This window comes from Solanum lycopersicum, chromosome 3, assembly GCF_036512215.1.
Source record: "Solanum lycopersicum chromosome 3, SLM_r2.1".
NCBI classification, from domain to species: domain Eukaryota; kingdom Viridiplantae; phylum Streptophyta; class Magnoliopsida; order Solanales; family Solanaceae; genus Solanum; species Solanum lycopersicum.
This window is the reverse complement of record NC_090802.1, coordinates 51,492,329-51,509,923: the sequence shown is the minus strand read 5'-3', so window position 1 is coordinate 51,509,923 and position 17,595 is coordinate 51,492,329. Positions and strand designations below refer to the sequence as shown.

General features: G+C 32.5%; 2 protein-coding genes across 3 annotated transcripts; one reads left to right on the top strand and one right to left on the bottom strand.

Annotated features, from left to right (window-relative positions):
* Positions 1-4,907: 4,907 nt before the first annotated feature.
* Positions 4,908-8,492, top strand: LOC101265519 (putative kinase-like protein TMKL1). The gene is made up of 2 exons (XM_004235131.5): positions 4,908-6,142; positions 7,011-8,492. The coding sequence occupies exons 1-2, from the start codon at positions 5,656-5,658 to the stop codon at positions 7,601-7,603; spliced, it is 1,080 nt and encodes a 359-aa protein (XP_004235179.1). The 5' UTR covers positions 4,908-5,655; the 3' UTR covers positions 7,604-8,492.
* A 1,504-nt stretch (positions 8,493-9,996) lies between these two features.
* LOC101265211 (U-box domain-containing protein 35-like) lies at positions 9,997-17,285 on the bottom strand. 2 transcript variants are annotated; one of them, XM_010319871.4, is made up of 10 exons: positions 17,068-17,285; positions 15,921-16,167; positions 14,820-14,941; positions 14,628-14,749; positions 13,731-13,921; positions 12,373-12,698; positions 12,077-12,178; positions 11,558-11,986; positions 10,656-11,405; positions 9,997-10,507 (listed from the first exon to the last, which is right to left on the bottom strand). In XM_010319871.4, the coding sequence occupies exons 2-10, from the start codon at positions 16,129-16,131 to the stop codon at positions 10,331-10,333; spliced, it is 2,430 nt and encodes an 809-aa protein (XP_010318173.2). In that variant the 5' UTR covers positions 16,132-16,167; positions 17,068-17,285; the 3' UTR covers positions 9,997-10,330. The 2 variants fall into 2 exon arrangements, with proteins under 2 accessions (XP_010318173.2, XP_010318174.2); XM_010319872.4 differs by having other exon boundaries at positions 16,943-17,205.
* Positions 17,286-17,595: the final 310 nt, after the last annotated feature.

Genomic DNA, 17,595 nt, shown 5'->3' with positions numbered 1-17,595 from the left:
GCTCCAACATTTGACTTTATTTTTATTCTCATTAATACTAATTATTCCAATATAAATCACGTACATAATAATAAAAAAAATTGTTACGTTATTTATAAACTTAATTTTATTTATATTATTTTCTTTTTTATCATCTCATTCAAAAACCAAATGATCCCTGAGTTCAACAATATCTCACAATTAATGTTTTCTTAGAGTCCGAGTCTAAAGGGTAAATATTGACAAAAATTTTAAAAGGGTAAATAATTTTTTTTAAAATTAAAACGGTAAAATTTTTGGTGATGTAGCGATTTAGGTGGTGCCGTTAAGGTAAATCGTTGTAGTAGCAGCGATTTGTAAAATTTATATTTTAAATTTTTTTTAACAAATGGTCGCTGCCAAGGCAGCGATTTAGTAAATGATTTTTTAAAAAAAATTATAAATAGCTGCCTGTACAACGATTTTACTTAAAAAAATATTTTTTTATTATTTTTTGAAGTAAATCGCTGCGTTGACGGTGATTTTACTTTATTTTTTATTTTTTTTAAAAAATTTTCAAGTAAATCGCTATATTTTGAAGTAAATTAACACGTCAAATCTGTACAAAAAAAAATTCACATACATGTGAATATTTATGTCTGGATGTGAAATGTGAATTTGAAAGTTTGACAATGTGAATTTTTTTGGCTAATTATAATTTATTTACTATAAAAAGTTAAATAGGTGAAACGCTGCTCAAGACAGCGATTTATTTCAAAAAAAATATATTTTTTTAAAAAAATTAAGTAAAATTGGCGATTTATAATTTTTTTAAAAAAATCATTTACAAATCGCTACCTTTAATTTTTTTTTTTTTACAAATTACTGCTACTGCAGCGATTTTCCTTAACGCCACCCACCTAAATCGCTACATTACTAGCGATTTTACTGTTTTAATTTTTTTAAAAAAATTCATATACCCTTTTAAAATTTTTGTTAATATTTTTTACCTATTAGGCTTGGGCCTCTATTTTTATAGCAATGAATTTTTTATCAATATTTTTTACCTATTAGGCTTGGGACTTTATTTTTGTAGCATAAGCAATTAACTAGCTAGGTCAACAACATTTTCTTCCTGCTTTAAATCTAACCATATATATATTTATTAGCCGTTTAATCATGAATGAAAATGGAAATATTTTTCAAAATATTTCAAATAAGTTGTAATTATTTATTAAATCAGCTCATTTATTTCAATTTCAAAATTCAAATTTAAAAATACATTTAGGAGTAAGTTCTTTTTCAATTTTTTTCCCTCACATAGCTTTAACTCTTGTTTTCATTTTTTTTTTTATATACAAATGACAAACTCTTAATAATCATTTTTCAACTTAGATAAAAAAAAAATTAATTTTGGGTAGTAGCTAGTACTTGTTTCTTTAAAAAAATAAAAATATAAACCCATTCTTGTTCAAGTTTGATTTATATTTCCTAACAAACTCATCCTAAATTAAAATAATGTCACTTAATTAATTACTTTGATCACATTAATAATTAATCCTCTACTGTCTTCACCTAATTAATGTAGAAGTCTCTCAATAGTATGGTTCTAAATTTGGCAGGACCAAAAAAGTTGTCCAAAAAATTAAAAGTTGTAAGCTTCTGGAAATAAAATAATCATCAACTCTACAACTTTTTTGTAAGACCAAAATTATATCCCTTTTTTCTCATGCTAGATGGATGTGTTTTGACTAATAATGTCTTAAAATTTAATGCACTTTTAAGTCGTTAATTAATTATGTACGTTTGTAATAAAAACATTTATACGTGAACCACCATGCACGATAATCCCATCAATTAATAACAAAAATCTGGAATAGGCATTTCGACATGAAATTATTATAAATTTTTTTTTGTAAGTTGAACTCCGATAAATATATTTAGTTATAAAATTTTAAAATTCCAACTTTAAGATTTTCAAAAATTTGAAAAATAGCAAAAACATGTTTTTTACTCTAAATAACTCACAATTTTTTTATTTTTATTTTTTAAAAAAGCTTCGATAGGTATAATTGCTTTTTCACTTAAATATTTTTTTTTCACGATAAAACATGATTATCCGTATACCGCAAAAGAGAGTAAGTGCACCTTTCCTAAGACGTACGGGGCCGGGTATTAAAAACTTGAGAGACCAATCCAACCAAATTGATTATCGACCAAAAAACAGCTGTGCATTATCAAGGTTCAATTAGGTAGTTGTTGCAATTCAGGATATGTAATTGTAGGAGTTATTTTAAATAGTACTATCAAATGTTTGATTAGGAGCATCAGGTTCGAATCTTGAAAATAAAATTCCTTCTAAAATGAAAATTTTAAACATATTTAAAATAATTAGAGCTTAATATGAATATTAAATATCAAATAAAAGATTAAAAATTAAATCATAGGAGAAATAGATAGGGATAAAGTAAAAAAAAAGATTGCGCACTAAAAAATGTTAGATAAAAATAAGGCCAAATTACAGAAATCACATACTTTTAAGGTAAAATTACAATCTATCTCTTAAAAGTTTATAATTACAAAAATTCTTCAAAACTGAAAACAATAATACAAGCACTGATACATTAATTTGATGCGCAAGATACACTAATCTGATGCGCGAGATACACTAATGTTATGCGCCAGATACACTAATGTTATGCGCGAGATATACTAATTTGATGCGTGAGATACACTAATGTGATGCGCAAGATACACTAATTTGATGTGCGAGATACATTAATATGATGTGCGAAAAAAAGGAATTTTAAAAATTTGTAAAACTTATAGAAAATAATGATAATAAGTAAATTAAAAGGTGGAATTTCTGTAATAAATTCTAAAAATATCTGCCTATTAAATCATCACGAAATGTTATGATCCTTACGTATAATTTTTGTATAATATCGAGAATTCTTGAACGACAAACACTCCGTAGAGGCTTTTTGGGTTTGCAATCATCCTCACGTGGTTGGATGGGGCCAAATCCTCTTGATTATGCTAGAAAAAAGAGAATTACCAAAAAAGATTAATAGTGGGGACAGTAACATATGATTATGAATCCTAATAATTAAGACAATGAACTACCACCAAATTTTAAATGAAAAAAATTGACAAGTCAAATGTAGCATTCTTTCTCATAAATAACACCAAAATACATACATGATTTGCATAAGGAAACTAAGGCCTTGAAATGAGAAGGTGAAGATGTCATAAATCTTTAATATATTTTTGTTTTTATATAGTTTTTTCTACTTACAAGTTGCTTAGATATTCATGGTCCAATGCAATATTCAAGAAGTGACAACATGGGTTATCATAATCATAAAAGTTCAAGGTTATCAAAAAATATTAGATGATATCAACATTTTATTGCAATATAGGTATCAAATAAAATAATCAAGGTATAACAAGTAAGGACGGATGTTGTTTATATTTATTGAGTTTAACTAAATTTGAATTTAGTATTCTAGCAAATATTTAAATTTGTGTATCTGATTTTAAAAAAACTTTAATTATTAAATCTAAAAGGAAACAAAATTTTCATGATTCTACTTCCACTTGTGAAAAGGCAATCTCAAAACATATGGTCAAAATTCAAAAATCAATTTGGTTTATAGAAATTGTAGTGGCACTAAAAACATATGTTCAAATTTAAAAAATGAATAGGAAGTACAAAATAAAATAAAAAAAAAGTGAAAGAAGCAATAAGAAAGCATGCCACCTTGTTTCTTTGTCTCTTTGTAATGGCATTTTATACTAACCTTCTTTTTCCCCACTTTTCAAGAAACTTTGATACAACAGACAAATAATTATGTCACTCACTACATATCCAATTTATGTAAAATGGACCATATATATCCTACTCCCTTTAATTTCCATTATACTCATATCATTTCCATCACTTTTTTCCCTAACGTATATTTGGCGATCTCGATATATTCATCAAAAAATTATCTTGTATATAAATTTAAAATTATCTTTAATGAGCATATAATACATGTTAAATCCTTTTTATCGAGAATTGTATCTCTATTGTAACGATAACTCGTTCCTCCTAGCTAGATACATGTATATAATTTGTATCTTTTGGTTTAGGTATATGTTGTTGGTTGGGATTTGTCACTTGTCAAGGAAATGGTCCAAAGAGGCAAAGGATACTTCGTGGAGTCCTCTTTCGTTTTAGAAGTGTTATTCCAATTTGTGGGGGTCTTTATTCCCAACGTGCAACCACCAACAAATGCTTTTAGGCATTTTTCAACAAGAAAATCTCTTTAAAATATTACTCCTCTTTTGTATCTTTACCCTTTCCATAGATAGAATGAGTAACAAGTAGGTTGGATAAGTAACGGAGAATGACAATGTGTGTCTGTTCAAATAAGATAAAATTTAATATTGCTTTTGTCAAGTGTATCCAACTTAAATATATATATCAATTAAATGTAAAAATTGACATATATGAGTCAGGTATTGGGCCTAGATTGAGTTTGAGTTAACTCTTTAATGTTTATTTTTATGTTATTATTAAAAATATTAATTTTATAAGAAATTAATTGATTAGGAGAAATATAAGTATAAGTAGTTTAGTTTGGTGATTACATAATATAGAGTCTGAATTAGAGCTTGAATCAAATGATGTTGACTTTGTACTGAACAAAATAATCAATAATAAAATTGTAAAATATTGAATATATTTAATTTTTGAATTCTTCAATTTAGAAAATTAATTGCATTTTGCACCATCCATAAAATAGTAGTATTAAGTAAGGATGTCTATAAAGAGTTTAATTACATTAAATCAATTAAAGAAGTACACAATTATAAATTAATTTGTAATAATTATTGAATTGATGTTTTGCTAACTTAATTAAGATTAATAAATGAATTTTAAAGTAATCATTACATTACCTAAACAAGCCCATTTTTCTTTTTCTTCCATTTCTCCCACTCTATCTTCCTTGATATGCTACACTCTGTTAATAATAAAAAAAGATAAACTTTATCTAATCAAGTTGACGTCAAGCTAAATCTTGATCAAATTAAAATGAGCTGAGTCGAGCCCTGAGTCGGCTCGACTCATTACACATGCATCTATATGTAATGTTTCATATATTTTATTGTCTGTCTTAGTTTAATTGAATATAAAGTATATGAGAGTACAAATTTTTTATAAATTTCACGATAATAAGTTAAAAAGATATATTTATATAATATAATTTTTAAGTTTTGTGCTTGTAAACCTAACACTATTTTTGGTGAGGATGGAGGGAATGGGATGAAGAGGCAATTAATACAAAGAAAGAAAAAAAAAAGAGAGTATAAACATGAGATGAAGAAATGAATTCCTTCAATAAAATAGGCACATGCCACCTTCTGTTCTCTCTTTCTCTTGCCAACTCCTCTCTCTCTAATCTTGACTTGTTCTCTCTCTCTCTCTCTTTTTCCCTCTCCCTGCGGCAACTTTCTTCACAAAGCCAAAGTCCTCTTCAAGATTTTGTTTTTCCCACAATCTCCGCAAAAACCCCATAAAAAATGATTGTATTTTCAAGACTTACCCTTTTCTAACCAGATCTTGAATCTTCATTTTTTCCCATTAAAATGTCATAAAGTTTCAATCTTTTTAACACCCAAGTGTCAGTTTTTTTTTTCCTCAAGAAAATGGAACACAAGCATATGCTTATACTTATTATAGTACCATGTTCAGTAGCTGTTTTGATTGTTTTGTTGTTAGTGATCTATTTATGTACAAGGAGAAGAGAGGAAATTGTTTCTAGGGATGTTGAAACTAGTTTTGAGGTTAAAGAAAGAGACGGGGTTGAAAAAGATTTGTTGATCAAGTTTGAAGATGGTGAAGATCTTACTGTGTATGAAATCTTGGATGCCCCTGGTGAAGTTATTGGGAAATCAAGTTATGGAACTTTATACAGGGCTAGTTTGCTGAGTATTGATAGAGTTACATTGTTAAGGTTTTTGAGACCAGCTTGTACTGTCACAATGAAAGAAGTTGTGCCTGTAATGGAACTTTTGGGGTCTTTAAGGCATCCTAATTTGGTGCCTCTGTGTGCATTTTATGCAGGCCAAAGAGGAGAGAAACTGATGGTACATCCTTTTTATCGTTATGGTACTTTAGCTCAATTGATTAGAGGTATGTGTTCTTGCTGTTTTTTTTTTAAAAAAAAAAATATACAAGCAGTAAAATTGTTCAATACTGAATATGTTGTTGTTTGTAAGTACTAGAATTGTGATACACAATGACTTATTGCTAACAAATCTTTAAGCCTATGGTGTGGTGTTCATTCAAAAAAGTTACTGTCTTGGAAATAAAATAAGAAAAAACAAGATTGGTCATTTTTATGATTTGTAGCATTTGGCAGGAGATGGATGCTTGATTTTCATAATAATTTTCTGTTTCTTTTATTGGTTAGTACTAATACAAAATTTTCATGCCAAAAAGTGGGATCTTGATTATGCCTTTTGGTGCCTTGAAAAAAAGTCTCATTCAATCATTTTCTAACAACTGGAAGGGACTTCAATAATTAGGTATCTATATGCAGTTTGAATTTTTAGGTCCTTTGATTGTACCCTTTTCTTTTTCACTTTTTTTTTTTTGGTGACATCTCAACAACACTGTTTCTGAATCTGGAAAGCACAGATGAACTAGACTATCTTCCATTTTTTTCGAATTTTTTTTTGATATTATATTTCTCCATATTTTATGTTGAAAAAGTTTGTTTTCTGGATTTAAATGGAATTTGTTTTCTTCTGCTTATTTAAAAACCTACACATGTGCATTTTTATAGTTTAACATATCTTGCCTCAAATTTCAGTTAGTTTTCTTGTCAATTTGGAACCTAATAGTAGGTACTTTGTCAAAATTATAGTTTCATTAATAACTAAACCGTGTTAAGCTGGAACCACTCTTAAGTCTAAAGTATACACATGTATTAGTTTTCAATATGTCTCAAGTATACAAAAGTTTTTTTTTTTAAAGAAAATTGTGTCTAATGATGCAGACGGGAACGGTGACGCTCATAAATGGCACATCATATGTAGGATCTCCATTGGCATTGCTCAAGGACTAGACTATCTGCACACAGACTTAGAAATTCCCATAATCCATGGAAATCTCAAGTCGAATAATATACTTTTGGATCGACACTTCATGCCATATGTGTCCGATTTTGGATTGCATCTTCTCTTGAATCCAACTGCAGGCCAAGAAATGCTTGAAGCTTCAGCAGCTCAGGGGTATAAAGCCCCTGAATTAATCAAGATGAGAGAAGTTAGCGAAGAAACTGATATTTACAGCCTTGGGGTTATCTTGTTAGAGTTATTAACAGGGAAAGAACCATTCTACAGGAAACCAAATTTTGATAAGGATATTTATTTGCCTAATGCCATTCAAAGTGCGATTCTTGATCATAGAGTTGCGGATTTTTATCATCCACAAATTCTGGTTAGCAAAACTGATGATGGCCAAAGGGCGGTTAATGAAGATCATGTTTATGAATTCCTTCAGCTGGCTGTGGCTTGTTGTTCTCCCTCACCTGCTCTTAGGCCTACTATAAAGCAGGTCCTCAGCAAGCTTGAAGAAATTGGAAAGTAAAATGAACAATCTTTATGCTTCTGCTTGAAGCATGACCTGTTTCCTCTGACTGACTTGATCAATTCGATCGATATCAACATACTTTAGGTCATGATAAGCATACTGATACAACACACTGACTTCTTGTGAGGAAACTGGTTTTTGAGGACATGTCTTAATTCCCTATGTGCAATCACAGCAAGAGAATGTTGTGAAGCTTATATCAATTGGCAAGAACTATGAAGTTGGTGTCCAGTTTTCGGCTAAGCAGAAGTTTTCACCTCAAGAATCAGAAGCAAGTTTCTGGATCCTGAAATTTAGCTTCCTATGTCATCCTCAAGATTCGAAACAGTTCAATTTTGTGACTCACACATCTGACACTAGTCAAGTGAGACTCATTTTTGCCTCACAAAAAATTAAGCCCATTTGAGTCTACTTTTATGTGAGACAAAAAGAAGCCTCACACAACTAGTATTCGTGTTGTCATAAAGAAATGGGGTTGATGGATTAGGAAGTACACATTTCGATATAACCAAGATATATTTGTAAAAATACAGTCAACAGATTAGAGAGTGACATTTTAACTAGTTTATCCTGTGATATCAGATAACAAGCAGTGGACTTGTCTTAATTTCAGAAAATCTGGTGACAGTTGGAAGTTCCAAAGGATCCATAAGATGTGATTGCCAACAACCAGTTGTGAAGTGTTTTGTTAGAAAAGACGCACTGTTTTAGCAACAAGACAAAGAATAGCCATTTTCCATCATTGAAATTATTGATCTGCCTGTTTTGTCATTGTGTGACAAAGTCTAACACCATTAGATTTATAAACTTACTATATATATTTGATTACTGTATTCTCCTTTCTCTTACGTATGCATTATATCAAGATGATCTCTCTGTTTCCCAATGCACGTGCACCTATCTAACACACACAAAAAAGTATGTAAGATAATTTCTTCTCATTTGCTTAGATTCTTTATTGATCGAGAGTGTATCGTAAGAGACAGGTAAGATGATCATCAATAGACATATTGAGTTGAATTTAATCAAAAGAAAAAGCTGAGGCTTTCCATTTGCTAACATTGTGGTTGGGAGAGTGATGTAAAACAATCAAGTAATTAAGAACTCAAAAGAGGTTCAATTGAAGAGGTACAACAATTCTTCCCCAAAACTCATTCAATATTCCTGGTAGAGGGGTAAAAGTTTCACATTGGTTGGGGAATGAACTGGTGGTCTCCTTATATGAACTTGATAATCCTCCCTACATAAGCTAACTTTTGAGGTTGAGTTAGACTCAGGTTCATCCCCGTTTAGTCTCCCGATCCACGCTCCAATCGGGCCTGGGCGTGAAGGGGGTGTTAGAGCGGGTAAAAGTCCCACATGGGGTGGGGAATGAACTAGTGGTATCCTTATATGGACTTGGACAATCCTCCCTTATAAGCTAGCTTTTGAGGTTGAGTTAGACCAGAGGTCATATCCTTACAATTCCTAATCATGAAATGAAAGGTCGATTCCAAGCTCACGATTGCTATCTTGAAAGTACTCGTCACAGAGTTACTTAATATCTATACAAGTCAACATGTCGCGTCAGACATTCAACAAATTAGTCTCGATGTGTGAAAATTGACTCAAACGCTATCGTTATAAACCAATAAGTAATTTTTTCTAAAAAAGACATCCCATGTAAAGGTTAGCTGGCCTTAGTTTGGTGTTTTCTGACAGGGATAAACATTTTGATTAAACAGGTGTTAAGTGTATTATAACCAACTCCATAAATATCTCAAGTTGCTTGTATGTCCCAATTATACATAAATGTTGTTTGGATTTATCTTAAAACAAGTCAATTATTTTCCCCACTTTTTCCTTAAGCACTTTTCAGGCCAAGTGGAAATGCATGCTTAATGCCCAAACCAAAGAATAAAGGAAACTTTTCCACTTTTAAATTTACTTAAACTATATTAAAAGAGAGGAAAAGTATATACTAATCACTTATTGAAGAAGGATTATTATTTTTTTAAATGGCAAAAATGGAGATGTCCAATAAAGCACATTCAATGTAAACCCCACAATTCACCTGGCCATATTGCATAAGGCTGTTTTTCATGAACTTATCTCTTTATTTATTAATTACATATGTATATTTTCCCCATTTCCTGAAAAGTTTAGATAGATTATGGATGCCGATCTACAAACCAAACAAGATAGTGGTGATCTGTTTTATTAAAAAAATGATTAAGGCCACAAATTAAATATGAAGTGAAGAAATATTATATTTTTGAATTCGAAAAAGCGAAGTCTTACTTATTCACGAGGATGAAAGATATTGTCCATTGTTATATACAGAGGATTTTGTTGAATAAAGTATACATATAGAGAAAACGACATATAATGGAAGTCAGAACAAAACCATGTTTTGTATGCCAAAATCTTCATGCAGATTGCAAAAATCACACTGCTTAATATCATTAAAAGGAGGCCTTAACATGACCATTGCAACTCAAGTGATAACAAGAGGAGTTCAAGATTGATACATAGTCTCATATGCAACTTTTCTCTTACTGTCACACATTTAAATCCTACTAATTAACATGTTATAGGACTGTTAACTCAATCTCACACTTACAGAGAAACATCCAAATCTATCAGCTGGTTCATTGTGTTAAGGTATATAAATTTGGTATGCTATGTTCAACTAGACTGTAAGTCTAAAAAATATCTACCCAAAGAATCTAAATGTTTTCCAGCCTATCTTGATTTCCAGTCCAGAATCGCAGAAAGCAGTGCGTAATTTGGTAGAAGGTTCTTATGAGCTAATGGTAGACTTGTCATTGGTGATATATCCTTCTCTTTTAGCCATGTTTCTATTGCATTCCTGTCATAAGTAAAACCATCAGCTGCCACACAAGGGTCCTTCATTATATCCTGTGACAATAGAACCAACCGTGCCTTAGAAATGAAGATGAGAAATTTCGTAGTACATAACAATTGATTCTTTGGTACTATTATGTGCCACATGAAACATGAATCATTGTCACGACGTAAGAGTTATGGGAAGGAAAGAATGGCATACCTTGAGTAAAGGACACAAATAGTAGTTAGGAGGAGGAGATTTGGTAGTCAAGGCAGAATCTCGAGTCTTATCAGCTACTTCTTTCAGTGTCTCCAATGCAGGGAGAATTTCATCTTTCAAATCGGGCCTGTCTCTTCGACAAAGCTCTGTGCATTTAAGTGCTAGCATAGCTAGTTTCTTTGTCTCTTCTAACGGCCAATTACCAGCCTCTGGATCTAGTACCTTAGTTAGATTATCCTTATCGATTGCTGTTTCAACAATGTGGGGAAGTCCCATTGCTGCTTTTGCTGTTAGCAACTGCAAGAGAACCATCCCAAATGCATAAATATCAGATGTTGGAGAGATCAATCCAGTCCTTTGATACTCAGGGTCTATGTAGCAAAGTGTTCCCACAGGACCAGTATCTTTGTAAATAGTGGATAAGGCAGCGTCCGAATTTATCATGGTTGAGAGGCCAACATCACCAATTTTACTGACAAAATTACGATCAAGCAATATGTTTGCAGGCTTTAGATCACGATGAATAACCGGATCTGGCTTGGAGTTGTGAAGAAAGACAAGGGCAGAAGCCACTTCCCATGCAATTCGATATCTATCAAACCATGGAATTGGAGGTGTATCATTTTTCCTGAGAAGCCTCTCCTCCAAGCTACCATTCTCCATGAACTCATACACTAAGCAACCACGATCGGGGCACACACCAAGAAGGATCAGCAAATGTGGATGACTAATTTTGCTCAATATTTCCAGCTGAAACAACAAGAGCAGATTCTAAGAATTCTAGAATAGAGGAAAGGTAACCTTGGTACAATGGTCTTTATGACCAGACAAAATATCACATTTTCTTTTAAATATCAAGCAAACTCATTTTGATCATTCTTTCGTTCATTAACTTGTCATACCTCTTGCTGATACTGCTTTGTTAGATGAGATCCCTCAGAGTGAAGAACTTTGACAGCCACTGTAGTATGATGCAAGCTGCACTTATAAACAGTTCCGTATCCCCCCATACCAATTTTAAGATTTTCATCGAAAGAAGAGGTGGAAGATATAATTTCTTCCCAAGTGAATTCTTGGTACTGATGTGCCTGGCCTGTCAAGGCATTCTCAAGCTTGTCTTTTTCTTTTGCCTCACGTAAGGCTAGAAGTTCTGCTTCTTTTCTTTGTGCTGCCTCTCTTTCAGCACACTCATTCACATAATCAGCTTCCCTTTTCGCAGCTTCGTACTTCTCATTCTCTTTTCGTGCCAACTCTTTTACTTCCTCTTCCTTCAAACAAATTTCCCGAAGTTTAACATCTTCCTCCAAACGGCGCTTGTGCAGATCATTTATCTGTTCGTGGAAGGTAGGTTTATGATCAAGATACAATAGGAATTAGACATAAAAGGACAAAAATTGAAAGTCATTGTTGCCTAAGTATACCTTCCTAGAAGCATCAAGTACTTCAGTTTGTGCAACTGCATACATTCCTCGAGTATGCCTTAATTCAGCTCTTAGCTTCTCTAGCTCAAAATTGATGTCCGTCTGCATTAGGAGATTGAACGGTGTTAAAAGTCTAGGATATCCGCTAGATTGTTTTTGACAGATACAGAAATTAAAAGACAGGAAGCATGTCTGATGTAGGTAAAATGAAATCATAAGTCATCATCAGTTGATCAGAACTTTGAGCTATGCCTATTTGATAAATAATGAATATAACAACCTGAGACAGAATATACCTCATATCTCGACGATGAATCTGTCAGAGTCCCTGAAATTGAAGCTTGATCATCTGCCGTAGTGTAGTTCTCTGATACCAAGCTCCTAAAACTAGAAGCAAGGTCATCTCTATCAGTAAGATATGTTCCTACGGGACAAGACCTGACATCATCCTCTCCGTCACCAAAATCAAGAGATAAGCTTTTATGGTGGACTGATACATTTGAACTTGCTCTTCTATGAGGAAAGTTCTGATTGATATGTGAAAGAGCTCGAAATCTTTGCATTGGCAGTGAAGGAGAACGGAAGTGACTGTATAAAGAACTTGAGTCTGGTTCTGACCTTTCTGAAAAGCAGAATACAGATAAATTGTTCAGTCCATGAAATGATGAACTTACTCCCACATATAGAAAGTCTCTCAAGAACATGGAATTTATCGTTAGAAAATAACTAAATATGGAAACTAAATCAATATACAAGGCATAACAAAAGAATGATGGAGTTTGAATATGAAAAATTAATTGCTATGTGAGGCTTTTTTCCAAAGTATACTTCCATGCTACCTTGGTGGAAATAACAAAGCAAAGTCCTAAACATAAAACGCAATGAACTACTGAAGAATCACCATCATGAAAGAGACATTGCAGGAGAGTGAATCATATAGTGAACCATCACCATTCACCAATGTGCTTTTTATGAATAGACATACTCTTTAACGAATTGACGTGTTCTTAACTCATAGACATATGCTAGAGAGATATTTTTTATTATGAATGGACTAATCTTTCACCAAAATGTTGTGTATTTTCAAGAATAGGCGTATTAGAATGAACCACATGATGATGAGAAAGAATTAACGACAGTTGAATGACTACCTAAACTGTGAAGACATCTCAAGTGGTTTTTCATTAGAAGGCCCAACATGTTACCTTCTTATACCACGGCTAATGTACTTTCAAGAACGGACAAAACTGCTTCCTTGGTCGAGGGAAGATTTATCACAAAGAAACTTCTTCAATCAAGATCCAGCACTTGCTATTGCGAGCCTGGGACATGCTTCACTAGAGGTGCTGCATGGTATATTAACTAGTTGCTACCATGCCTTTCATTTAGAGCCGCCATCAAGTACGACAGTACTAATCAACTTTTGCTCCATCTTAGATTAGGGGGTGATGGTAATGTGAATTCATGTCATTTATAAATCACAGGGAGCAAGAAATGGAGCAAAGAACTACATAAACCCCTTGAGAAGTAAGACATTTCTCCAACCGAAGGCAACAAGTTCAGCCAAGGTACGCAAAACTGGACGACAATTGTAGTATTTTGTTTGGTGAAACATATAATAACAATGAAATAAATGCAAACCGTTGATTTTTACCTGTTAGTGAACTTGAAGTGTGAACTGTTGAACTGGTGATTGAGCAACTTGTGAAACTGTCTCCAGCCGAACTGCTTCCATTTATCTCTGGATCAGAAGGACGTACAGATAACAGTTTTCCTTTTGAAACAGCATAGATGGTACAAAATTTTGGAGTACTGTCCGAGATTCTTGAGGATAAGCTTTGTCCCCTAAACATCAGATAAAAAGTTTAAACTTACAGCGGAAAATGACAATGATGCTAGAAAGTACCCTCTTCATATTAATGTATCTCGTATAATTTTGAATAGCTTTATGATGTTCAATATTAGCTGCTTCATACTTGACTGTTGGATGATATGAATTTCTTGCATTCTTCTTTTAGTTTAACATTGTCCTAATTAATTATTGAAATTCTAAGAGTTCGTCCACATAGGAAGAACGGTACTTGGATATTTTACATCAGTTTTAGCAAATTAAAACGAAACAACCGTATGATCTAAGGAGATAAAATGTCAGGTTTGTTTCAGACAGAGAATTTCACAGCTCAGCAGAAGTGAATCCATTTAAATTCCCCCTATTCTAGAATAATGTTTCTCCTGATATTACAATTTACAAGTCAATGACCACAAGGACCTTTATAAGCTGGCATGTATGTCAATTAAATAAACTTTTTCGTCAATATTGGGTGTCATCCCTCTCTTCTGCATTGTATCTTCTAAGATACCCACAGGTTGTTGCATTTCTCGAGTATCACCACTTTGAGGCGTGGCAATAAGGATTAAGGACTACATATATGAGTTGAGGCAAATATATATACCTTGGTAATTATTGAAAAAAAAAAAAGATTGCCACCTAGAGTGTCAGCAATTGGCAGTAGTTTATCATTGAAATTTGTAACAGCATAAATCTTATTACCTAGAAAATATGCTGCGAGATGAAGCACCTATCACAAGCTTGATGATATTAAGCTTGGTGACCTCCTGTGCTATTGCGTTCACGATATCATCTGATTCAAGTTGTAAAACTTCTACTTGGACCTGCATGTATTTTGGATGATCAGTGGTTTAACTTTAGGAGACTTTCCACTTATCTGAGATATATATTTACCTTTCGAGTAGTACATAACATCTTGTAAGGAAGCAGATTTTCACTTGTTTGCCACTCCACATCCTTTCGGAAAGCAGCCACTACATCCTCCCGCACTTGTGAAATAGGTATAAAGCTTCCCACTGTAGAAATGAAGGATTATAAATAAAACAGTGATAGTCCTAAAATTTAATTCTTGTTTCCAGATTTTTGAACTAATGACAACTGATGTGTACAAAGAAAAATTGGCAGATTTCTCAAGTATATAGCATATGAAACATGTTAAATGGACTCATTCACATGATGTATCCAAAAGGTGAGGTGTATAAGCATCTTTGCAGTGATATCTACAGCTTTATGACACAATATTTAGGTATTTTCGACTATTTGCAGAAAATACTTCACATATATTTGGCACGGGTACGTTAAGGCAAATGAAGGGGTCGTGTGACATAATATATGAGAAGGAAGGTTTTGCATCTCCAAGAAATTGTTAGATATCATCTTTTCTAGTTTTCCTTCTCCTTGCCTTTTCTTTCTAAAGAAGGTCTTGTTGAAGATTATATCGCTTATATCGTCACAAAGTTAGAGTGCACGTAGATAAGAAAGGTTACATGTCATGCTCTGGCAAAGGATGTCCAACCAAAGTTCTTTTCCTTTTCGGGTGGGGGTGTGAAGGATTGTTAAGCTACAAAACTGCAATGATGTTCCTTCTCCACTAAACCACAGCATCAGATATTCATGTACTACTCCTTCCGTTTCAATTTGTTTGTCTTAGTTTGACTTGCACAGAGTTCAAGAAAGTGAAAAAAGATATTTGAATCTTGTGGTCTTAAGCTAAAGATATGTATAATATGGATGTTGAAATTAATGAGTTGTCAAATTAAGAAAGAGACGTTCTTTTTTAAACAAACTAAAAAGAACAGTAAGACGAACAAATGGACTACATAACACATCAGTTGCAAGATCAACTGTTATCATACTCTAGTAGTTCATCAATTTAGTGAAGTCATCTTACATTAATCACGATTATGGAAGCCCTCTGCAAACAAATCTTTTACTTCAAAAAGCTTTCGAATAAGTCAATAATCAAACACAACAGAGTGTAGATAAATAACTTACTGGGGGTTGGCACACACGTTATGCGCGGACGGACATGTAACAGCTTGAAGCAAACCTTTCCTTCAGTAACAAATTTGTCCAAAGCCCACTTGACTACATATTTGCTCTTTTTCTTACCATTGATAGCTACTGCAATGGTTGAAGAGTTTAATAAAGGCAGAGCAGTTAAGCCTTCCACTTTAATTACTTCTCCATCTTTTTCTTCCATCATCTAACCACTTACTGTCGAAGCTCTATTACACAAACACTACAACAAAAACAACTTTTAGCAGCAATTAATATTGATATTAATAAAGATTGCTAAAGTCTTTACTGGCATTAGTTAAGTCTGATTAGAACTAATGTTGCTAAAGACTTTAGGCACATATACAAAGAGTGTTAATTGCCGCTGTATTTAGCGGCAATTAAGAATTAAATGCCTCTAACGATCTCATTTTTGATGTAGTGAAAAGAGAAACTCATGTTTAGCACACAGATATGTTTTTACAAAATTTGATATCTAGTAAACAGGAAAAATCATGATTATAAGTATTGTTTTCACTTCAACAAAAACATTGCAGAACCAAGAAGTTAAAAGTCAAATATATAGCAAAATTTCAATTAACCTTACCAATCAAGACAAGATATAAACAGAGAAATTAACCCCCAAAAAGGAAAACAGTATAAATTTCATCTCATTTGTTAATCAAATTATAATCTTTAGACTAATTTATAAAGATGGAATTAAAATGATTCCAAAATTAGATGGGACTAGGCTGCTTATCCCAAGATTAAGCCTGAGATCGGCTGTGGTATAAATTTATATGTCAACTAAACCTAAGTTGCGCGAACTCTTTACTTTAATGTCACTCCTGAGTCAAATTCTCCAAAATACACGACTTTTGGGAAACCTGACGCGCAACTATTGACATTTTTGAAGAATTCGAGCAACATAGAACTAAACATCATATAAATTTTATTCCAAACTAAATTCTGAAATATCCCACCATATTCCGCGAACGAAAAGTAACAATTATGAATACCTTTTTGAAGTCATATATACACATCATGTGGTTAGCTCAACCAACAATTGTTGAAAATGGCTATGAAATATTTTCAAAGAATGCCATAAAGGATTCATAATTCAGAAACATAGAGAGAAAATTACCAATTCTTAGAAGCAGATGAAGAAAGAGAGAAAGTCAATTGTTTTGGTCAGTGAAGAATCAGAAAATATGAAAATAAAGAATATTTAGTTGGTTTGAGTAATTTATCAGAAGGGCTTAAGCATGCCACAAATCCATTTGCATCATAACGAAGAATTTGTGTTTTTTTAGCACAATAATGACAACTTTGCACTTTAGTCAATCCTAGAGGAATCCAATTATTTTTTATTTTTAAATTTAAAATATTTTATTTATAATTGCATAGTAAAAGATCAATTTTTGTCCACAAACAAAACAAAGTAAATATCCAGGCTAGATTTTAGGTGCATAACAGACCTTGTTACCTTAAAAAAGGTCACATCATTTGGTTTATCTATCAAACTTAAATCGAGTTTTATCTAAATCGCATTACCTAAACATTAAAAAGACTTTGATAGGGAAAATTGATTTGTAGTCATCTTTATCTTGATTCTTATCGTCCAGTATTAACTTAGCATATTTTTAGTATTAACTTGGTATATTCTTAAAAA